The sequence below is a fragment of the Ambystoma mexicanum genome, chromosome 2p, assembly GCF_040938575.1.
Source record: "Ambystoma mexicanum isolate Mex_15411 chromosome 2p, UKY_AmexF1_1, whole genome shotgun sequence".
Classification (NCBI taxonomy): domain Eukaryota; kingdom Metazoa; phylum Chordata; class Amphibia; order Caudata; family Ambystomatidae; genus Ambystoma; species Ambystoma mexicanum.
This window is the reverse complement of record NC_090923.1, coordinates 1,207,617,173-1,207,641,718: the sequence shown is the minus strand read 5'-3', so window position 1 is coordinate 1,207,641,718 and position 24,546 is coordinate 1,207,617,173. Positions and strand designations below refer to the sequence as shown.

At 46.1% G+C, this 24,546-nt stretch overlaps 1 protein-coding gene across 6 annotated transcripts in view; it reads right to left on the bottom strand.

Annotated features, from left to right (window-relative positions):
- LOC138567343 (uncharacterized) overlaps positions 1-24,546 on the bottom strand; it is a 903,513-nt gene that overhangs the window by 653,177 nt on the left and 225,790 nt on the right. For all 6 annotated transcript variants that reach the window (XM_069645448.1, XM_069645451.1, XM_069645447.1 and 3 more), the window contains one exon: positions 10,859-13,734. In XM_069645448.1, the coding sequence (XP_069501549.1) occupies positions 10,859-13,734 (2,876 nt within the window). The remainder of the gene's footprint in view (positions 1-10,858; positions 13,735-24,546) is intronic.

Sequence of the window (24,546 nt, the reverse complement as noted above, 5' to 3'; positions counted from 1 at the left end):
CGTGATGTTAGCTGCTGAGAGTTGGATTCGAGAGGAGTTACGTGAAACCTCCAAGTCGAAGGGATAGAGTTCTTTGGAGGTATTCACTGACACAAAGGTCATTGACAGCAAGTTATGATCGCTGGCTTTGGTTCGATAGACTTCATAAAGATCGATAGATGAGAGAAGAGAGTGTGAGACGAAAATATAATCCAGTGTGGCTGAGGTGTCAAGTCGTTCCCAGGTTGGAATCATTGGAAAGCGGCCGCGCAGCACTGCCACATTGTGGAAGTTTCTAGAGTCCATAAGGTCTGACCATAAGGCACCACGTTCTAGAGATGGCGACAGATGGGGGCTTTTCGCGAGTTGCTCGCACCTCGCGTTTAGGTCTCCACAAATGAGGATGTGGTCGGTGGCCAGTTCGATGGTAAATTTATCTAGGGTGTCTGCGACGGCGTTGCAGAACTCAATGTTGGTTGTTCTTTGTGGGTTCCAATACACGTTTATAATGGCTAAACTGGATTTTGTTTTCTTTCGTGAGGAATTTTCAGTTTGGATCCATTCTGTTTGTAAGGCCAGGATACCATAGGATTCCGTTACTTTTTTTTATAGAAATGCCTGATCCAAGTTTGACTGCGGTTAGAAGGCCGGATGATGGTCTGCCAAACAAGCCCTTACTTGCCGGTGAAATACAGGTATCGTAGCCGTCAATCGTTGGTGCATCTGTCAACCAGGTCTCCTGGAGACAGGTGATGTCGAACTGTGCCAGGTCAAATGCATCTGATTTAGTTAAATGTTCATGGCCTCTTGTGTTCCATGAGCACATTGATGTTTCTTTTGATTTAGAGGCGTAACGAGATTCCTGAGCTATGTTGTGGGTCGGCGCTGGTGGGGCATTTCGTTGTTATGCTCGAGTGTTTGGGTTTAGCACCTTTTTCAGCCATCTCCATGGACCAACGGGTTCATGTTTTTTGTTATGGGACCAGTCAGCGCTTTCTTTGCTCAGTTGAAGAGCGGAGCCTTTGCTTGTTCACCCATCTGTCGTTCTTTCTTATGTTTTCGGTGTAATTTGATCTCTTATAGTTTGCATTTTCGTTTATTGCAGTGTAATTTGATTGGAGTCGGCCTCGCCGGCTTTCCGCATACCTCCTGTACGTGTCATCTCTTTTCTTTGTAGACTGAACCTCTGTGCCCATCGGATGATCGGGGTGATTTTCTATCGGTCTACTTGGGGCATGCATACTTTTGTCGGATGGTGCTGGTGTAGTAATTTCCTCAAGGGCAAAACCCATTTCCTTCAAGGTTAGGATCACGTCTGATTTGAGGTTACTGCTTGCTGCCCTTGTGACGTGGAGGTACGCTTTGGTCTTCTTGGGTCTATGGTAAGGTTCAATCAGCACCAGATCTGCCGTATCCAGGGATTTCAACTTTGGGATTTTGGCTAGGATCTTGAGGATGGTTTTTCTGTTTAGTATCAAAGTTTTTCCCGGCCGTCAATTGCTCCATCTTTAAAATTCGAGCTTGGGAGAGTCTCGAGATCATTGCTGAGCCTGTTCGTGGTGAGGCCTTATTTTGCTCCTTACTAGGCTTCTGCCTTTGTCTAAGAATTTCGATTTTATCTGAGGTATGGTTCTCGTTTTGTTGGGTTTTTTTTGGCCTATCCAGGGGAGCTATGTCTGGTTCTTCACAGACGTTAGCTTTGGGGCACTGAATTTCTGGTGAAGGCGTGGTTGTAGAAGATTCTCTCGGTTTCTCCTGAGCGGCGGTGTTTGCTGGTGTATTGGCCGTCAGTTCTCGGTTTTGGTCAGTATCATCTTGTGAGTCGTAGGCTCTTTCATGATCCAGATGGACTGTTAGATCTGAAAGTGATAAATTTCCTGATGAATCCGCTGGGGATGCAATAGAATTGCCCAGTTCAATTATCTCTTGTTCCTTCGTTGGATTTTGGCAGGACCTTGAGACGCCGTCAAATTTTTAGGTAATGGTACAGTTTTGCTTGCAATTTGGAGAGTTGTCTTTGCAATGTTGAAAATTGTCGCTACTTTAGGTTGGTCTTTGGTTTTTTTCCCGTTTTGGCGTTTTGGCCCAGAGCGTTGGATCGTCTTGGAAGAAAAGGGGTTTACACCGACAGTTTTTTGCTCCTTCGAAATCGACGTCGATATTAGCTCCTTTTGGGCCATCAAATGAGCTTCTTGTGTGGAACTGGCACTAGATTTGGCTTCAATAAAATTTTGGAGATAAGCGAATTTAGCGTCTTGTTGTTTATCTTTCTCGGCGTTTTGTTGGATTAGCGCTGTGATGAAGCCCTCTAGGAACGTTACTTTAGTGTTTATTGAGGATGATAGGGTTAGCGAGTCTTTCATTGAGTCATTAATTGACTCGTATAGCTTTACAAAGGGAGCCAAGCCCACCAAAATTGCTGACATGATAGTGACAAGGTCCGTTTCTTTGGGTGCAGTCTCTTTGTGCAGGGTCCCAAAACTGCTGGGTCTCTCATTCCCGAGTGGGGTTGAGATGCTATATTAAAGGCCACTTTGGGCTGGTGGTCTTCTGACTGGGGAGTCACTGTTGTTCGTTCTTTGCTCCAACTGGGCCAAAACTGGTTGGGCCTGTGCTAATAGACGTGGGCTTCTCTGATTCCGTCCATTAGTAATAGAGACGTTGGTTGACGGAATTAGTAGCTCATTTCCAAGTCCCGGCCTCTCTGTGGAAAAGGATGGAACGTCATCGTCAAGCAGGTCGATTTGAGCAAGGGCTGTGTCTCGGGACGGTGGATTTTGGGCGTTATTCCTCTCCTTCATAACGACTGGAGTTTCTAGGCCAGGGTCGACGTCCTGCGCACAAGGGGGAGCTTCTAAGAGAGCTTGAGATGATGCTGGTGTAATTTTCCCTTGGTTAGAAGCTGAAGGGACTAAGGGAGCTTCGGTGGTGGCATCTAATAATTCGGCGTCTGAAAGTTCAACCTCAGAATCAAATTTCCTTTTTGTTTGTTTGAAGAAAAAGTCTTTCAGTGAGTGAGCCGTCAGCGTTTTGCAAAAACGGCTTTCCTAATACACTCTTTTGGGCTGGAGCCCTAGGGCCTTTTCTGTGATGTTGACGATCTTGATTCAGTAGTTCTCCCTGTTCCTTGAGAATCTTTTTTGTTAACGCTCTTTTTTTTTTTTTTAACAGTGCCACTGCTATGTCCCTTTTTTGCCTAATTAGTTCATTTGTAGAAGCATTCAATGGGCTGCAGTTTGATTCTCGATCTAGGTCAGAGTCCATGTGTTCCTTCCCCTCTGAATTCAGAGTGGTATTCTGAATGGGCCGTAGTAAATACGCTGCGGCAGCGGAGGGCGCCTCTGTTATGGCGCAGAGTTTGTTCAATGGCTTTCCCGTCTGGCCGGGACGGGGCTCCGCCAGTGGAACAGGGCGTTACGCCTCTCCCCTCGATTCGCGCCGTACGCGGGTCCGAATTCTGGTTCAAGAACTCGCCAGCCCCGGCCGCTGCCTAGGCGTGGATGCACAGAGCACCACCATACCCCCCCCCCACTGAAGACTCCTCGACCCGCGAGCTGAGGTCAGCCTCGCGGCGTCCTTCGACACCGTTCGACTCCACCTCACTCGCCGCAGCGGAGGCCCGCGGGCCAGGAGCAGGCAGCAGCGGGAAGGATCGAGCCGCCGGGAGCTCGTCCACCAGCGCCGGCGACAGCCGTTGGGACGGAGAAGAGTTTGCGGGGAGACTCCCATCCGCATTTGTAGGTAAGGGCTCCACCTGCATTTTTTGGAGCAGCGCCCTAGAGGGGTTTTGGGGCGATGGAGAGTCAGATGGGGAGAACGTTGGTTGCAAGGCGGGTGCATCTTCTCCGCTAGAGACCTCGTAGCTCTCCTCTCCCTCCTCGTCCGTGTCCTGCTAGTTTTTGGTTGCGTCTTCCGAGAGGCAAGGGGCCAATTCGGAAGGAATTGGGCACAATTGTGCAAAAACGGTGGATGTTGTTTTCTGTACTGGTATACAGGGAATGGATTAGATGTTATCATTATGCCCCCCGCTAACTCTCAGACTCGGCTTTGGACTTTTGCAAGTTTCTTTCCGGTTATGAACTCAGACGTATCCACTCCTCAGCACTCTGCCAGAAGGGCTTTTTAGCGGAGTTTGAGGAATAGAATTGTCCGAGGTGAGGGGGTTATCACTGTGTGGTTGTGTCTTTATGGGGAGCAGCGGCATAGTTTTTGGGTCCACTTGCGAAGCCATGTCTCCACACCTCCGAGCCTCTGTAGTCTGCTGAAGACTGCTCGCACCTGATTGCAGATCCGTTGCAGACGTCTTGGGCGCCACCCGCGCCAAACAGCCACACAACAGCCGACGCCCTCTACCCCTATCGGGCTCAACGCTGCGAGGGTGAACGCGGGTGCGTTTTCAAATGGTTTCCAATCACGTGATGGGTCACGTGGTCGCCAGCAGGCTCCGCCCCCTCCAGGGAACGAAGGAGCAGCCAGCAAGAGTCCAGGCTGACTCGCAGTGCTGTGGGTCGATTTGCAGCTTTGCAGCCTCAATGGAATAGGTGGGTACAACTGCTAGTCTTTTCTCAGAATGAAGCGCTATCACACTATGCAGCCAGTTAGGTTGTAAAACCTGTGTCTCTGAGAATAAAACAAATTCTGTTCCAGTTGTTTCATTTTTGCCTTAAAGTTATTTTCTGAGAATAGGCGGGAATACAAATAAGTATTTTCCGCACAGGTCAACGTGGCTATATCACTAATTAGACACACCCTTCATTGGGTAGGCAGCTGAAAGTGTTGCTTCGACAGAACTGAAGTCTATTAGATGAAGAGCAAACCGAAAACCTTACTTTAAAAAAATGCCAGAAGTCCTGAAAAGAGCATCTTCTGCACTTTTCTGCAGAATTGCTGTTGGAGGCTGTTCTTGCAGATGCAATGTTAAAGTGGACAGACTGTCAGAAGAGGAGGACAAGGATCGTGCAATGTTCCTTCAGTGTCCACTAACCAAAGAGATTGGGTTGTCCAGTCTTACCTCCATGGAAAGAACGCACAAGTAATCAACAAAAGGACTGCCTCCAGGAGCACTACTGAGAGCATTACTAGCTAAAATACCTGATTTTGCAGCTAGAGAGGCCAACCTAAGTTTTGAAAGGACAAACACTTGCAGTTACATCAAAATGGGCACTACCAAATTGGACATCTACCCTAAATATGCCCAGACCCATCAAAGGGATCCATAATCTGTACAACAATGTAACGCACTCTTTGGAAAACAATATTCTTTGTATGCTGCTATTCCCTTCAATATTGAAAGTGATATGCAAATAGAGAGCATATCTCACAATTGTTGAAAAAACAGGATAGATGGCTCCATGCCGAGCGTTTCCCCAAAACGTAAGATGGAGAACACCTTTTGTCACATGATTTGGTCTTGTGTGTGTTTGCAACTTTTTCGAAGAGAGCAATTCCCTCTATGGAAAGGGCCACATGCAGGACACCTTTATTAAAACCTGAAATAGGATTGTCCGACCTTGTTCCACTTAGAAGGAAAGTTGTGGTTTTCCCTAATTTCATTGCTCTAGGCTGTTGATCTAGCAAAGACATTGATAGCAGTGGTCTGCTGGTCACTATTTCCGCCAGCGATGAATTTATGAATTGTGAGGGTTAGAGGTTGGGCTACAGAAAGAGGATGAGAATTTAACCAGCAACTCCAAATTCTGGGAGTCACTACACTATTTAGTTGTGTTCCCTGCCGACACCTATCGCAGATCAAAGGCAACCCTTAACACATCACTGAAATAGAAAATGTGTTACTTTAGAGAACGCTCTATAGGTTAATAAATTTGATTCATACTTCTGCACTCCAGCGAGTTATCACGGTGTAATATTGCAAGATTATTACACTATGCCATGCCACCAGTTCAAGGTTCTATTTCTTTTACTAAGCTTGTTTAATACTTTGAGGTCATCTATGAATCTGAAGAATATTCTGTTGACTATGTGATGCTTGGTGAATCTTACAATATACTGGCAATGGATGGAATACATTTTGAAAAATGAATAAAGTATTAAAATAAGCTCAAGGAAACAAAGGACACATTGATTAGGTTAATACCGTTATTAATGAGAACACCAATGTATACGTATAAACAAAGGCCTTATTAATGAAGATGGTTGCCCTGCAAAATACATTAGGAATGCAGGCGCAAGGAAAGGGAGTCCAGACCCAATTGTAGTTGCTACTTTGAGGGTAATACGAAGAGTGCTGATTGGACAATCTACAGGGAATCCAAGTTGGAATAGCCTGTAGAATGCCCAGCATGCTACTGGCAGCAACACTAAGCATAGAAGTAGCCAATGCCCCACAAAAAACGCCCATTTAAAGTCACATACTAGCAAAGGGCCCATATATGACCATGTTCATTTTAATGACAAAGGTAGGTTGTAGTAGCTTTATAGGCCCCCTTGGGCCATATAAGCCAATATGGTCACTCAGACTCTGTTAACTCAGTCTCTGGGGCCCAAATCCCCTTGTACGTTCTGCGCTGGGGTGTTCTATTAAGCCATTATAAACAGCAACATTAACATATCCCAAGAATCAGCAGAGGGGAGTGTTACTGTGACAGCATCATGCTTGGAAGATAGGAGGTAAGACAAGGAACAAAGAGTCAGGCCTGCCTACCATCTGCACATTTCAAGACCCTGCGGGTGGAAGAATCTTTTTTATCAGCAACGGGGACATTCTTGTGGGTGCACACCAATCTGAAACATGCACATACTTTAAAGGTTATATAAAAATGACAACACCTCTCCTACAACCCGCACGGAAGAATCCTGCACAAAAAAAGAAGCTATAGAAACCGAACTGAAATGCAGAAAAACAGGAAATCTTCTATTAAGTGAATAAAAAAAAGAGAACAATGTGCTTGATGACTCCACATACAATCCTCCCCAGCATATAGAAACACAGCTTATTTGCCTCATTACACCTAGAGAACGCACCATTTCAGTTATCGGACCCACGGGTCTCCTATGCCTGCTCCAAGCTCCAAGGCTCACTCGACATGCAGAGTGCGTACATCCCGCAGGTCCACTCCTAGCAAAAGTCCTCAGAAACCCCAGATAAGCAGCAGGCCAGCCCGCGCTGCCATACGGGCCATATAGGCCGGTGACAAACAGACCCTACCTAAATCTATGATCACAACACCCTGATACCCTATTACAGAGCACCAGCCTCATATTAATACCACTGGGCAAACTCTGAGGATTTGTAACCTCAAACACCCACAGCCTACGAGGGTCACCTCTGGTAAAGGAATACTAGGCCAGCCACATTCAGCAACTACAACATTGGCGGACCCAAGGACCCAAGAACCCAACCACGCAGAAAACAACCCACATGGCCCCCCGAGCGCTATATCGAGCTGCCACGCTATGAAGACCATGCCCCCGTCTCATCACAAGCCTCGACCCCCAATTGCACTAACTCGCACCTATCCACCCTAAAAGGAGCCCTCGTCAATGCAAGACCAATACCAGCCCAAGCCCTAGACTTACATGACCTGTACAACCCAAGACCTAGACCTGCTAGCCATAACTGAAACCTGGCGCCACCACGCATCAGGCCCAGCATTATCGCTAGCACTCCCACCGGGTTAACCATACTCAGAAATGACAGAGGACTCAAGACAAGGAGGTGTCGCACTCATCCACAGAGACGCTCTCAGCATCAGGCAGGCTATTGACACTAGGTAAGGTAACTGCGAACTCCTCACAGCTAAGCTCACCACCTCCCCAGTAGACTGACCATCCACATCATTTACCGACCACCAGGCCACGCAGCTTCCTTCGAGGAAGACCTCATATTCATAGTAGGAGAAAACCTAAAACCCTGCTCTACGGCCATAGTACTCTGGGACCTCAATGCAGGTCTTAATAACCCCTCAGACACCACTGCCTCAGCGGACGTCAATGCACTCTTCGACATGGGATTTAAGCATCAGGTTTCAGTCCCAACCCACAACAAGGCGTAGAACCCTGGGACTGGATAGCGGATCTGAATAACCAGATCTCTATCACTGCCAATCTACCCTGCCCATGGTCAGACCACCACATTGTAACATTCACACTCCCACTGAGGAAACAGCAGCCACTTAACCCCCCCCAGCCTTGCCTCTGAACCTTTCACGCAGCCCCCGCAAAATCGCCAAAGAATCAACCTCGCCTCTTCTTACACCATCCTACCAGAGAACCTCGACTCGATAATACTTTAGCAGACATCTGCTTAAACACCATGACCAATGCTATAAACCTGGTGGCCCCATTAAGGCCTAGAAGAGCGAAACCAGTCTGCCACATCAATTCCTGGTTTAACCCCCCCCCCCCAACCCCCCGACATTCAGGCCGCTCTTCTGAGAAAAATACAAGCGGAAGCAGCTTGGAGAAAAGACCCAACAGAACATTCTAAAGCCCCCTTCAAATCAATTGCTGAGGAATACAAAAACCCATTATCCCAGCCAAAGTGACGGCTTACAACACAACAATAACGAAATGCCAGCTCAAATTCCCAAGAAATCTTTAGAATCCTCAGAGAGTTAGAAACACCATCCTCCCCACCTAGCACTAGATGAGGCACGGTGCACAGACATCCAGAATGTGGTGGGAGCCAAAATTACCTCTCTACAACAGAAAATAGAAAATAAACAAGCCTTAATTTCCACCCAAAACCCCACACCCCTCCACGAATCACCAACGCACACCCATCTTCCACTTCAGAGTAGTGTTCGAAGCAGAAACGGGCAACATACTTAGAAAGCTCAAACCCTCTAAATGTAAAGTGGACACCTGCCCTGCTAACATCATGAAAGACTGCTCGAAATCCCCAATCCTGTTCATCACAAGATTTATCAATGCCTCCTTATCAATGAGCCATGTCGCGGCCAGCCTAAAAGAATCATGGGTACACCCCCCATCCTCCCCCCAACTAAAAAAAACCTTGCTCGACCCATCAGCGCCCAACAACTACTGTCCCATCACAACAGTGCCGTTCCTGCAAAAGATCCTGGACAGGGCAGCCTAGGAGCAAATACTAATCTTCCTAGAATCCAACCACATCCTGGGGGTGCGCCAATCAGGTTTCCAACCAGGTCATAGGAGGGAATCAGCATTACTGGACCTAAAAAAAAACAGCTTGATGCCTTCATAGACAAAGGCAAGCCATCCCTCCTACTCCTTCTGGACCTCTCTAGCAGTTTTGACATGGTGGAACAAAAAACCCTCTGCAACCATCTTATGGCCTCCACCGACATCTCCTGCGAAGCCATGACTTGGATAGCTTCTTTCTTGGAAGGCAGATTCATGAGAGTCTTCTCAGATACTGCCAGCACCCCTCCCATCCCAAGTCTGTGTGGAGTTCCCCATGGTCCATGTGCCTCCCCTACCCTCTATAACATTTGTACCAAACCCCTCTTCGACCTCTTGGACTATCGGCATATCCTACACCAACGATGACACCCAAAATCCTCCTCCCACCGTCAGGCTTCTATGACACAGACTCCCTTACCATCAACAGAATATACTCTCTTATCCAAGCATGGATGGCTATGAATTACCTATGCCTCAATGACGACAAGCCATAGATCCTACCGGGTCACCAGCCATGCTGAAAAAAACTCAATGCACAATTCTCAGCCTTCACAATAGATGGCATCAACATCCCAGCCTCAGCATCTGTAAAAACGCTGGCCGTCTACCTGGATGCCTTGCTATCCCTCCCCAGACAGGTGAATGCGAGTGCCTCCTCAGCGAATACACAGCACACAACTCATTAATGCAGCCTGACAATTCCTCACGCCGACCAGCTGCCTCAACATCGCCAGAGCAATCACTGGAGTGAGACTCGAATACTTCAATGTTCTCTTCGCTGGAACATCAAAACAAAGCAGGTAATCCAAAACATTGCCCATCGCACAGCACTCATCATCCTGAGAAAATATCACATTTCAGCAGCCAAAAGGGAGGCGCATTGGCTCCCAATTCGAAAAAAAACTATATTCAAGACACTCGCCACCACGCACAAATGTGTTACCAACACTGCCCCGGAAAACCTGTTGCAGAAAATGTTGAGACCTACTTCCACCAGACCGATGAGGGTCATCCACGCCAACAGCCTTGTTCCTCCAACCTTCAAAACAGGTAGAGCAGGGTGCTCCAGCTTCCCTGCAGTGGCAGTAAAACATTGGAATGCTCTACCCCCGTCCCTAAGGGCAGAGGAATCTTACTGGCCATTTCACCTAAATGGCCTTGGATGATGGCTAACTGCATCCAGTGAAACGTCCTTGTGTATGTAGTTAGCGTCCTGCCCGACACTCTCCGCTCTCGTTCTTATGTCTATGTGTGTAATTGATTTCCTTAACAGCGCTGATACCCTCGTGTGTAGGTGCTTTACAAATGTAAATAAATAAAACTTTTCTCATGTTTGTAGTAACCTGCATTTTCTATCAATTCATACCCGGTCCTTATGGGCTTAGATCTGACCCATGAAAATTCACAAAATGTCTCACGCTAGCTATTGGCAGTACAATTGTGAGGCAGGGCTGAATCAAGCAAAGTATTTTAAGATCCTGCTTAACATATGGGGTTATTGTCAGACTATAGCGCTATAACACACCACAAAGCAGAACTGCTCAATAAAATAAAAATAAAATGCTGGATTTAGTGGACCCTTTGTTCCCACGTCACCCTCAAGAGTCCCAGTTTTCATTACTCCCTCACTAGGACCTCGAACCTATTGACAAAGTATTTTGTTCTGGCACTCGCAGCCAGCTATATAAACACCCACCATCACATTGCGCAAGTTATCAGCAACAGTCCTAAAAGAAAAATAAATATGCTTGTTTACCTTTACATCTTGGTTCCCATCGTCTTCAGTTTCATTTTCAGAAACTCCATGACCATTTTCATTCTCAAACGTTTTGCATATTTTGGCCCCTGTCATGGGTCTTTTAGTTTTCTGTTGTGAAAAGGAGGGGCTTCTTTCTTGAGAAGATGGTGATTCTGCACACATAGGATGTAGGGCTGTGGGCCCAGCATCAGTTACTTGTTTCAGATAATTTGGTGTTAAAGTACTGCTTACAATCTGTGGCTTCTCACCAGACATATTACACAGCAATCCAGTGCTGTTAGAAACATATTCTCTGAACTCATCGGCCAAAAGGAGATTCTTTTGACCACAAGGTTCCCTCACATCATCAAAAAAGCCAACGTTTTTTTTACGGTCTGTGGTTTTGCGCCTGTCCTGTCTTGATTTTTTCACTGAGCTTTTGCCATAACCGATGTCTACCTCTTCGCAGAAGGTATTATTTACATTACAGCTGATTTCCGTACCTGAGTCAACAGTGGTTTGATTATAGTGGAAGGGGAGCTCGGTTTTTATCAGTCTTGAAAAGTCGGTGCCCTCCACAAAACTCTCTGAACACCTCCCTTTTAATTCACATGTTTTGGATTTGATCTCATCTTGCTTTGTAAATTGGTTAGTGTCCGCGAGTGTGCCCAGACTTGTTTGCTCAATCAAGTTATTGTTTACTGCAAACTCTGCAATTGTAGGGGGGATGTGAAATATTTCTTGATTGGAGTGGTTACAATGGGGGTGCCTACTTATGGGCGAGCAAGTCTGCGTTTCATCTGCCACGTCTTTTTGTATTTGCTCCTCCTCTTCTGAGCAGCATTCAAGTTCTTCTGGATGCGACAACTCTGTCCGTACACCTTCATGCAGTGTTATTTGAAGAATTGTATCGGACTCTTCCCTGCCCAGGTCAGCAAATGTAGCTGCAATATCAATATCTTCAGGGGTCGATGCTTCAGAACTGCCACAATTCATGCCATTGTGCACATTCGTGTAGGAGTCCCTTTCCACATCCAGACCGTCCCTTAATGTTTCAGCGTCTTCTAATTGCACTTCTTTTAAATCATCCTCCTCCTGTTCCTTTTCCTCCACTAATTCAGGTTCCTCTAGAACCATATCAAGCAAGTGGCCCACCTTTCTAGAGGGGCCAAAAGTTTCAAAGTGCAATTTATGGGCATTAATGTGAAAACCATCAAAATCATTTTCTTCTTCCTCCTCCTCTTCTTCCTCAATGACTACAAGCTGCTGTTTAAGCAGGTGTAACTCCAGAAGGTGAAGGATTTCTGGGTCTAGTTTATCGGAAATATCACGACCCCGATCACACATGAACTCTCGGACTTCTATTTTATCTTCACCACCATCATAGCTGTCTTCTAGGCGATACTCATAATTTCTTGCCCCAGGCGGATGGAAAATGCTATCTGCGTGAAATAGTCTTTCCCCTTGCAGCATGTCCGCTTGCTGCCTTCGATCATCTTCAATCTCTAAATCTTCCTCGGTTTCCAAACTTGCATGTTGTACTTCATCTTGGCTGTTTTGAGAACTAACCTCCGATTTATCTTCCACCACATCCAATTGCTCTGCGTCAAAGTCAAACACCTCTTGAACTGGGGCATCACTGGAATCTGGATTATGTGACACTGTATAATCTTCCTGCTGCGCTGCCACACATTTTACCGTACCTGCCCCTAAACATGGCGAAAAAGACTTGTCCTCCTTTAACAGCAGATCTTCAGAGAAATCTTGAGTATGCATTAAAGGACCAACTGTTAATTCTTTGAAAGCATTTGTCGTGCCATGCTTTAGCAACCCGCAGGACCCACTAGCACCTGCAAAAGCACCAATTTCATTGTTGGGAAGTGCAGTGTTCCCTTTTTGTTCACAGCTTGTTTTCCCAGTACTTCCATTATTAAAAATGATTCCCCCAATCTCTGCTTTGCCATTTTGTTCTTTTACATTAATTATTGTGTCGTCTGCTTCTAGTTTTGAAAGCAGCTTGTTTCTTCTGCCTCCCAGTGACAACGGCTGAATATTATGCAAGTCCACCACATCTTCTGATACAGTATTTAGGGGCAGTTTCAATTCCTGCCCGGTAATCTCAGAGGAAGGCATTTCAATTTCTGAATCCTGGCATGAAGGAAATCTACATTCAAGCAGCTCACCTGAGGTAGCCATAGAAGATAGTGCCTTATACCCAAGTACACATGCTTCTTGGGCAAATGGACAGTGCTTCACAGAATCAGATCCAAAAGTCCAAATCTCTTTTTCTCTGCCTTCATGGTGAGTGTTCATGGTTCTACTAATGTCCACTTCATTTACTTCTTCACCCTCTTCATCTGAAACATCAGCACTTACTTGATCTACACAGATTCCCTGATCATCTGCTTCAATGGCTTCTTCTTCCAGCAGATTTCGTACATCTTGTAGTTCTAGGTCTTCTGTTGAATCGTTGTGATCACTAAACGAGTCTCCATTTTCCTCTCCTGAGCCTCCCCATTCATCATCTCCAGACAGGTTTTTCATTTCTGAACTTTCATTTTGTTCTGCTGCCATCTGTTCGTCGTTCTCTTCACTCAGTGATAAATGTTCTTCTAACAGCGGTCCCTTTTCAGTCCCCATGCCAATCCTGAATTCTGCTGTGCTTTGGTTTTGAGCAATATCTCCCTCAAATGGTTCTTTGTTATTATTTATGCGATCTGCTGACTCAGACTCAAGGTTTGCTTTCTGCGGAGGGATACCTGTGTCTTCTTTCACGGGCACATCTTTCAATCCATTGACCTTTCCATTCTCGTCCATCAGGAGTGCACATGCATGTTGCAAAGCATCAGTGTCCACAGACTCCTTTTCGTGGTGGACCTGCATCCAAGGGGAACCTACAACAAACAATCAGAAACAAAATTAAATCAATCGATAAATCAGAAATGTCTAATGATTACATTTGTTAACATCACATAATAACGGGTGTACATTTTTAAAAACTATCAGCATAACTTAGAATCTTAAGATGTAAAATAAGATAATAGACCACAATTTCCAGCATGCCACAGCCAGTTGATGCATCAGAGGCAGGCCAGAGTAGTAGAAATAAATGCATGTCCCCACACCCCCCAGCCAGAGGCTAGATGTGCTTTAATGCTAGATCATTTGTGTAGAATTGGCAGTCACAGATTGAATCTGCAGCATCCAGAAGTAAACCAATTCACTATGAATGTGTATAGGAGCTGTGGCGTCCACCTCAATGCTATCCCACGGTGTGTTTGATAAATATAGTCTCCAAATGTTTACATCCTTTTGAAGGGCTGACCACCATCTACATTTCAGTAAAGTTACTTAATCTTTTTTAACACACTTTATACTGGAGACCAGTTTCTAAGTGCAGGACCAGGTTTCGAACTCGTGTTGCTCTGCGCTGTCTTGCTTCCAAGACAAATGGGTTACCCCAGAGCGATCATCCCGGCCCAATGGTACACAAAACAAGTGCTTCCAAAACAATGCCATGTGTGGAATGCCAGACAATGTGTAAAACAATCAACTAAAATGAATCCCAAACTCTGGTATTCTTCGGTTAATGAGAGAAGATGTGCCCTGAATGGGAGAAGACTTACTTCGTCCCTATATCCGTCCCGTAGATCGGAGAGGACTCAGCCCTGGTAGGCCAACTTTCCTGGGCTGCAATGTTGCCAGAGCTGGGAGCTAGCTGGAGGCAGTACAGGGTAGGAGGTGCAGAGCACCCACCAAACCAAAGGTTGTGTATCGAACTGAGTACAGAGTACACTCTGCTCTTTAGCAGACACCATCACCCTGGCTGTTATCTGTGTAGAGGAAATGAAGACTAAAGTATGACAAAACCGAGGGCTTGGGCAATTCAGGTGCCATGGAACACCCAGGTGTTCAGCTGATGTGGAGTCCCTGAATTTTGAGGGACTGACGGAAAACTTGCTTAGGGTAATAAGAGGGTCAGTGGCCTGAGAACTAACACTACAGGATCCCAAATATCAGAGGGGATGATGGCACGACTGACACCCAGCGTGGAAATTTAAAACACAGAGAGCAGCAAGCAGCAGACTTTAGTCGAGGGCACTTGCAAACAGGGATCCCCACAAGCACTTGAGGAATCCATACCGCCAATGAACCCTAGTGCCCACACACCACTACGAAGAGCAGAAATTGAACCACAGAATGCTCAACAAGACAAGATGTAACATTGCAGGGGTCCAGCGTGGAGCCGGTAAGAAGATGGGAGTACCCCTTATGTTAAGAAGGCCACCAGGTCTTCAAAATGAATGCAATTAACCTAACACCAGGCCAATTAGAAGTGATTATGGAACTGTGTTTAATAGAGAGGGCCTACAAAAGGTCAGACACGAGGCAGAGGAAGAGAGAGGAGGCAGGCAAAAAGGATACGACAGCAGGAGAGTTTGTGGTCCAGCAGGAAGCTGTTGTGCAGAAGGGCCAGTGACTGGATCATAGAAGAGACAAGATGCAACTATGCAGGCTGGCCAAACTACTTGGAGAAAGCAAGATCAGCTTCTAGGAAATTAATCCACTGGAATCTTGAAGAGCTATACTGCTTGCTTGTATTAAGATCATGATATCCTCTATTGAGAGAGAGAGAAGGGCACCATTTCCTTTATTGTAAGAAGGGCAAGAAATCCCTTTCTAGTCGGAAGTGTAGAGAGTCAGAAGAAGGACACAGACACTCAGAGGACATGGTACGCAATATGTTATTCAAGTAAGAAGTATAAGGCCTAACTTTCCCTATCACTAAGGGGGGGTCCCTAGCTATCATACCAACTAAGGTGCGCATCCATCCTTCTTGAAAGTCCAAATAAATATGCCAGCTGTACAAAACTATCCTAACTAACCCTACCACTATGTGAACTAACTTAGGCTCAGATAATGCGATAATGCCTCCTTTCCCCTTTGTGTACTTCTAGTACCAATCCATATGGGTCTTGCTAGTATATAATCCGTAAATAGTTTCTTGAGATCTCTTGGATCAGTCTCTGTAACTCTTCAAATGGGTTAGTGAAATTTTCTTCTGCTTTGGGGGTCCCCTTTGGGAATTTCTTGCACATTTTATTTTCCTAGTTATGCTTCTCAGCATGCCTGAATATGGTTGTTTCTCAGGTAGACTTTCCCACCGGGTTCATTATTGTTCAGTTCACTTTGGTCTACTGGACCTCTTATCCGTACTATTGATTTTCCCTTTTCACAGGGTATTGTTATCACTGGCTCCCCTCTCTTTGTTCAGCTTCTCCATATTTTGCTCTTTTGCACCATCAAATGGGTTCATGGGGTTCAAGTTGAACTTTGGCTCCTCCCCCTTTTCCCTGAAGTATTATCCCTGTCCCTTATTTCTTAATTCAGGTTTTCAGTGATCCTCTCTTTGTTCACCACCTGTTAAGTTCACTTGTTTCAAGCTTAACTTTGTCTCATACCTGCTACTGAGATGAGTTAGCTGTACGGTATATTGATTCACTCCTCTAAGCCTCCCGTTCTCGCAGTTAACGTTGCTTTTGAAGGGGAATGTCTTCTGGAGTAGGGTTCCTCAGAATCCTTCTCATTCGCCCTGGGAGTCAACGCCTTTTCTTCATTGGCGTTCTCTTAATTGCAGTATCTCGTTCCCTAGTGGTCTCTCGTTTCCTTGCGGTGTTCTAACGCTCGAATGAGTGACCGAACATCCTGTGGATCTCTACTGGCGGTGGTTTCGGCAATGTTTTGCGGACCTGTGGTCCACATCGGATCCACCTCCTTAGTCTCACTGCCACCTTTCCGCAGGCTCTTGCTCTGTCGGGTTCTTGAGCTTCGGTTTCGCCATAGATTTGACGAACTGCGCTGTAACATCGAGCAAGTTCTAAACTCGCAAATTTCTTGGTTTCCGCTTCCTGCAGGTGTTATGCAGCTCAGGCCTTCCCGGGCCGACGTCTGCATTCCTCTCATTGAGTGCACGTTATTCAACATACTCGTCTCAGTGGATTGGTTATTCTCATTTAAAGGGACATGCTCTTTGCCTGTAAGATAATGGTATCTCTGAGGAGTTACTTCGTCCCAGTATTGATACGTAAAGGTTTCTGATACATGAGAGCATCCCATGTATGTTACAGTGCACACAGATTTAAGAAGTTCCTCAAGGGAACCGGAGTCTTTTTCTCCTAAGGGGGACTCTCTCCAGGTGAGGTCCCACTTGCCTCGACCTCTAAAGAGGGTGTTGCAGATCGGGCTCACCTCCCTAGCCTCAGAGGGAGTTAGAGGGAGCTCCCCCTTGGAGAGATGGGACAAATTCCCTTGATTTGTTACAGAAGGGAACTATAACTGAGAAGGGAAAATTAACTAAGTAGGGGAAAGGGCATTACATTCCTTAAATGGGCCAGAAACTATCCCGTTGGCTGAATTACAAAGAGCAAGTAGGGCATTATATCCCTGTGACTATGACAAGTGGCAAAGAAGCAGATGGGCACTATAGACCTGTGACTGAACATTTGAGCCAAGAATCAGAGTATGCTACATGACTGAGTTAACCCTAGAAAACCTGAGGAGTCCAGTAGTTCTGGTGGAGATAGAACCTTAACACAACCCGACACCTTTATATTTAGAATACAACTCCAGGATAGTACAACCCCTACTTCGCTTAGGCATTTCTCTTACACCAATCTACTTTTTCTCGCCTAGGAAAGAAAACGAATGAGCAATAGAGGAAGTCATTCTCACTGAGGAAGACATTGCCTCAAACTATTGTGGATGCGGACACTCCCTTACCAGACACCTTGTGAGAGGTGTATTAACTTTTGTAGGCTTTGGAAGCCGTTTGACATGGGTTCTCTTAAACAAAAAACTGCAAACATATCTTGCTTTAGAAATCTTGAGTTTCCAAATAACAGTGAATGCCTATGTATGGATTCAGCTGCCCACTTGTGCTTACAGAACAAGTTTTAGCATGTTATATAGCCAGGAACAGCTGTGAGAGTAAGTTGATGCCCTGGCCAAAGTGCAGATTTAGCCAGGGTCAAAGACCTTTTGAAAGACTACACTAGCTATAAAAAGTATAAATGCTCTCCTTCTGAAAAAGGGGAATGCAGACACAAAATGAGAGGGCAGAGGGTTCACCTGGCAGATTACGACCATGTGGAGATAGCTGCAGCTATAATAAAGACCTGTATCAATGATAATTAGACAAACCTCTGTTCCGGTGTTTAATTTGCCTTACAGTTATTTTCTGAACACAGACGGAAATACAAATAAGTATTTTCCCACAATTGGCACCACCAGGTGAGACCTCAATGCAGTTAAGATCCAGATGGACTAAACTGCCACGGCCGGAGAACAGGCAAAGGTGGGTGTCGGGAGTGGGCACACTGCTGCTTTCCTTCCAGTCACAACTTCACTCTCCAGCTGACTTCTTCGAAACGATTGATCCCTGCAACTGAGGATCCCTATTGGTGTGAGCAAAAGGAATTTACATTGGTAAACACTTTCACAGAATACTGCAGAAAATTAGGTGAGACCGTTCCAGAATTATATTTAATGGTTTCTTATTATGAAAATGAAATGTTGCATTCCCTGTGGAAAGCATACTGTTAATGAACCATAGGGAATCTCACATCCGACTCTTCAAAATCTTTTTTCTGTTTCAGCTACTGCTTTTATTTATCCTGTACCTTCATTACTCGTTTGCCTAACCCATCTCTCATCTACAACCACATTTGCTTTTATAGTATAAGCAACATTTGCAGGAGCCAACTAGGGGCCTCATTAGGAGTTTGGTAGTAATCCAGTTGCCACCCCTTTTTGACAGAAACGGAATTACAGCTACTTTTACTGCATTACCAAATTCTGAGTTTCAACTTGAAGAGGACGATTTATTTCCATCAACTTGCTCAATGCCAAAAATGTGGTGGATTTGCAGCTAGCATCATTTGTGCACATGGCCAAATCTGCCAAGTCCTTGATGGAGTCATTGATTAACACTGCCATGCCATCACTGGTAATCCAGCAGTAAATCTGCTATAGCGAGTGGCGGTAACGTTAATCAAATTTAGTGGTAGTTCAATAGAAATAGAACCGGAATATTGCCAAAAAAAACGAAGCCCTCAGTATAAAAAAATGTATCTAAAAACCATCTCATCATCAAAAATAATTTCTCCATGAATAAACGCCAGTCCTCAAATATGCATTGCATATCCTCCACCACGATTGGGCAATACAGATTATAACCAAAGCAAACCAGGCTGCTCTTTAAAAATAAAAAAAGTTTGTCACTTTCCATAAACTTCTTGGTGGCAAAATTGCTTAAAAACGTACAAATGTTTTTTTTTACAGAAAACTAGAACAGTGCTCATTTAGTGGTTGGAGGAATGCAACAAAAATGCAGACAATGAATTACAGTAAAGTTTACTGCATGTACTTTGTAACAAAGTCGCATGCGTAAACTCAGAGAGGAACATCACGGTAGTCTATGGGGCCAGGTGCGACCTCGGGGTAGTGGATGGTGGACCCTGTGGTTATGGCAAACAATAACCCTCTTACGTGCAGCCCTAACAATATTTTTGGTAAGGCAGTCCACTTAAGTAGCCAGATACAAGCACCCAATATGGAGATCAGTACTTTTTCCCTTTAAAAGAACGATGCTGCAGTCTCTGGAGCTCCCCATAGAGAGTTTTGATAGAATTCTTCCTTCGTCAGCAGCCACAGAATCACTAACCAGATTGCAACACTTGCAGAGTTTGTGCGGCTACCACGTCATACTAGAGGAATAGATCACAGGAGGATCATGATCATCTCGTGTGTCCACTGCACAAAAGGAAAGAACAATGCTCTCCCGCTTGCGTCACAGGAGTTACAATGTTACAATTTCCCTGCGACAAAAGCATACTCGTAATCCCTGGCTCAAAGGTTTCCCTTACCTCTGAATCACACGATGGGGCCACAGCTGAAAGCAGGGTATGCCAGCAAAGCTCCAGATGGGAGGGAAGAACACCCACATGTTCAAGGCCTCTGTAAAATCCAAAATGGCGGGCAGCTAGCCTTACTATATCCTCATGCCATAACCTGCTCAGGCTAGGATTTTCTTGACCAGGAGATACTCCTATGACCCAGGAACTTATAAAGCAAAATCTCCTAAATCTCTTATTATGTATGTTGAATGGATGGGGGGGAAGAGAGCGATCCAGAAAAAAATGAATAAGAAACACTGATATAATTTATGTAGCAATTTAACATTGAGAGATGCACTCATGACAGCGCACTCATGACAGCATAGTCACTCCAGAGTTGCTGGAACATCGTGGAATGTAGTTCTATTTACAGACTTTGGCACACACCCAAAAATTAATACTTCTCCAGTGCTCCAGATGAGATTTGGAGGGGATGGGGCTGTACTCCCTATTTTTTTTAAGTTGGGAGTAAAATGATGTTTAAGAAGTAAAAATTTAAGACCAATTTCCAAAGGGAGGATTTTCTAAGCGGGTACAAATATGTTCTAACCGGAAAAAGGAAACGATTTTGTAATAATGATTTCTTTGAACCTAGTGATTCGTGTACATTAAAACATACATGTTTACTTCTTCTGATCGGGCACTAATAATGGTAGTGTTTCCCTTATTGGCACTACTGGCCCAGACATATCGATGGAGCTGTGTGGGTGAAAGCAGGGGGGCCAAGGTTCTACGTGTCCTTTCCTTATTTTTTGTTGGTAGTATTTGTACCCCCTATTTTTTTGTTTTTGCGGAGTATTTGCCTATTTTTAGGGAGTACAATTGGACAATACGCCCTGTATCTGTAGGGCTACTCTCACTCCCCCTCTTTCTGTAGCTATGTTCTTCCGTCCTTCACCCTATCGCTGAAAACATGTTTTAGTTTCTCGGTCTCTTCACCTGCTGCTTGACAATGTTTTCCCTTGTACTTCCTCTGTCTTGGGAACGTCCCTCTCTGTTGCCATCTTGCACTTGGTCATTGCCCGTCTGTCTAACACTACATCTCTGGTGGTGTTTCAACCTTTTTTTTGGCCATTTTGCTACCTTTTTTGCTGCCATACAATTGTTCCACTTGCTGCTGTCAGCTTGGTCTCTAGCTCCTCTGTTGCCGTCTCAGTCATTGGGTAAAAGGCTGGGTTTTAAAAGTAACTCCCTGCATTTAAGTTTGCCGTTTTGGATGGGAATTATGGTACTCTTAATGTGTGGTCAAAGGGAGAGAGAGAGAGAGAGTCTTCTCCCCCCGCGGCTGATCCAACCACGCCTCTGCATACCTTGCGCAATGAGTAACACTCAATACATTACTCTAACTGACAGCAGCTTCAAATCACCGTTAACAGATGTTACTGTTACCCAACTAAATGGTACTCGTACTTCGGGCAGAGATGTCCCTATTATAATTAAAATATATGCACGCATGTTTGTACTAAGACCTCTGAAGTTGTGTGTGTGTACACACCTGGCTACATGGGATTAATTTAACTGGGATAAGTAAATGTTTTTTGCCACACAATTAAAGGGCCTCATTACACGGAAGGCGGTGAGCCATGGCGCTATTAGCGCCATGGCTCATGCCGGTAAAATACCGGCACCGCCTTGGCGGAAAGGGGATTTACCGCCCCATTCCAAGGTTGGAGGGGCGGTAAATCCCCATTCCGCCATTGCTCTTCCCCATTCCCATTTCTGCCCCATAGGGCTCTATGGGAATGGGGAAGGCGCTAATTAGGGCACCGCAATTTTGCGGTGCCGTAATTAGCTCCGAGGTCCCTTAGCGGGTTGGTTTTAGCACCAACCCGCTAAGGGACCTCGTAGTAAGGCGGTAATGGTTAACGGTCACCGTTACCATTAACGGTGGCCGTTAACCATTACCGCCTTCCGTGTAATTAGCCTGAGGAAACGCCTGCACTCTGCTGCAGCTACTAATAAAACAGCTACATGCAAGCAATGTATTGCTTTACGCAAATACAGTATGGGGAATGGGCTTGCAGCGTGCCGTTTGACCATTTTCAAAGAGTACTATTAAAACGGCTAGAGCGTTTTACCCACAGGGTAAAAGGGAACCGTTAATTTTAGAGTCATCAGTACGTAACATAGCACACAATATATGTTGTTTACATGTCTTCACTAACTGACTGAATTAAGCCACCATCATTTAAACTAAACTCCGTTCATCATGAAACTGAGGACATCCAATGTATCCTTTAAAGATTACATGGAGCTAAATGAATGTGGTGCAGCCAGTGAAGGTAGCTCCTAGTGTATTTCCAATTCGCTGACAAAGCGCACCTCATGCCTATCTAATAAACTCGGCTGCCACCCAGTGGCGGTACTGGGCAGCGGATTTCCTATGGCAAGAGCTATTTAGCCCCTAGGGCCCGGGAATGTTGTACCTTGCCCAGGCTTGCTCAGCCTACACTATAAACGCCAGTTTCCTCAATCGTGGAGTGTGGTGTGTTCGAGCAGGACAAGGTGTTTGGAGGAGATTGGCGAGGGAGGGTCTTTTCTGAGGAAGATAGGCGGAAGAAGATCGCTGGAGGTATAGTTACTGCAGAAGGAGGGCTACCAGCAGGGAGGAGAAGGAGAAGGATTACCATCTGGATAGTCATTGGATGGGGGAAGTTGCACCACCTGGAGAGAGAGTTACTGGAGCCCGGGCTGGAGACAAAGGGTAGACAGGCAGTCGGTATGCTTTCCGAATCCGAGGGGAGGCTAGCGAAGAAAATCCAATGACAAGAAGCAGAAATTAGCAGCAAGAAAAGCAAGCACAAGTGAGGACAGTGAGAAGGAAAGGTCAGAGAAGAGTACCGGGCAAGAAAGAAATCGAACAAGGAGAGGAGCGGCCATCATGAAGTGGAGGAAGAGGCGGTAGACCAGCGAAACCTGACCTAGGCACCAGTCCCGTTTACTGTAGAGGGAGCACCACTGGCTGTATGGGGTCAGCTGGACATTAGGAAGGGCCAGACACCGCAAAGCACCAATCCCGAGAAACTGGTCCAAATACCAATCATTCCACAGCATTGAACATGTCAGAAAATAGACTAGTAATAACAGGGGTTCGTTATTCAATAATAACAGTGCTAGCTAGATGTGAAAGAAGGCATACCGTTTTTTAAAAAGGGCGGAGTCGAGAGTTGCAGAAAAGTAATGGTTTGCAAATATAGAGAGAATATGGAGAGAAGGGCTTACCCTTTATACCCCATTTCCATAGTCCCCTTTACCCAATACCTATAGTATGTCGCCCACAGGAAGGGCTTGGGACCGGAGCAAGGCACAATTCACAATGAAAACATTGCACAGCGCATGTGCAAATGCAGTTATGCCCCAACTATGGGCCGCTCTCGCTACTGCTTCCTGACCACACCGTGATAACAGAATGGGGAGCATGTACTAAGTACAACAGTCAGAATGGCGAGTCTTGTAGATCCTGCCTGTTATGTGTGACCCTCCCAAGTGTATTGCCGTTTTAAGATGGGCCATGATTTGGTCATGGCCCAAGCTAATAAAAAGAGCCCTTGCAGGCACGTGCAACAGAACGGCTGCAGACTCCAACTAGTCCTGTTGTCTCATCTCTCACTGTAGGCCTGGGTGAGCACGATCCTGCATCCCTGGCCTGCAGGCCCACACCGCGTGATCACGGTCCTGCAGGTCCCTGCTGGTGCCCTGGGTCCAGTCCAGGTACCCACCATCCAGGATGCGGCCAGCATCCAAGGTGCTCTGGCACCCAGGCTGTGTCACCACAGCTTCACAAGGTCCTACCCTCCAGCACCAGTAAGGCCAGATGACCCCGACACACCAACATGGTGCTGGCCAGCCCAGCACCTCTGAGGCTGGCTGCGTGACTGCCGCCAGCCCCACAATAATGGTGATGAAGAGGAGGAAGAACCCCTGCAATGTCCCCCGTACCTGCTGCCCTGGAAAAGAGGGGTGGATGCCATGCCCAGCGCCCTGCCGGCGGATCCTCTCTGGCCGTGGCCCTCTGAGAAGAGGGTGCTTGTGCAGCTGGGGAGAGGGTCCACCCGCAGCCCCCTGTAGCATCCGCTGCAGAGATAGAAAATGAGAAGAACCCGCCAGGTGCACAATTCGACCCGGCGGTGATCATCTAATGTGCTCGCGTTTGGAGCTCGAGAGGAAGAGGGCCCAGTAGCCGTCCAGAAGGCGAGTGCCGATCTCATGACAACGGCCGTGTGGGCCCAGTGGTCGCCGTTCTCCTGGAATCCCAGGACGCCCAGCGGTGAAATGTAAGATGCCCTGGTACCGGAGTTCAGGAAAAAGGCCCCGCTGTGTCATTACTGTTCCCGGGAAATCATATGTGGAAAGCCCTGCAGCGTCCCCGGCCAAAGGCGGTGAATTACAAAGCGCTCCATGTCAGGGCAATGGAAAAATAAATGCAGTGTTATATGTCAGAACGTGAATAACAAAAGCCCAGCCCCCTGGGGCGTGATCCCAGTGCCATGGCCGTGAACTGTGACAATATTAGTGCTCCAGTGTCGGAACTGTGAGCACAAAAGCCCCAGCGATATCCCAGGCCAACCAGGTAAAGAATCGCTCCGTGCTGGTGCAGAGTAAAGAAATGAATATGGCCCTCTGCAAATCCGGGGGTGCACAGTGGTGAAAAGTAAAGAGCTCTGTGTCGAGCAATGTGAAATGTAAAGTGCCCTTGCAGATCCCAGGCTACCTGGCAGTGACATTTAAAGAGCTCTGTGTCAGGGCCATGTG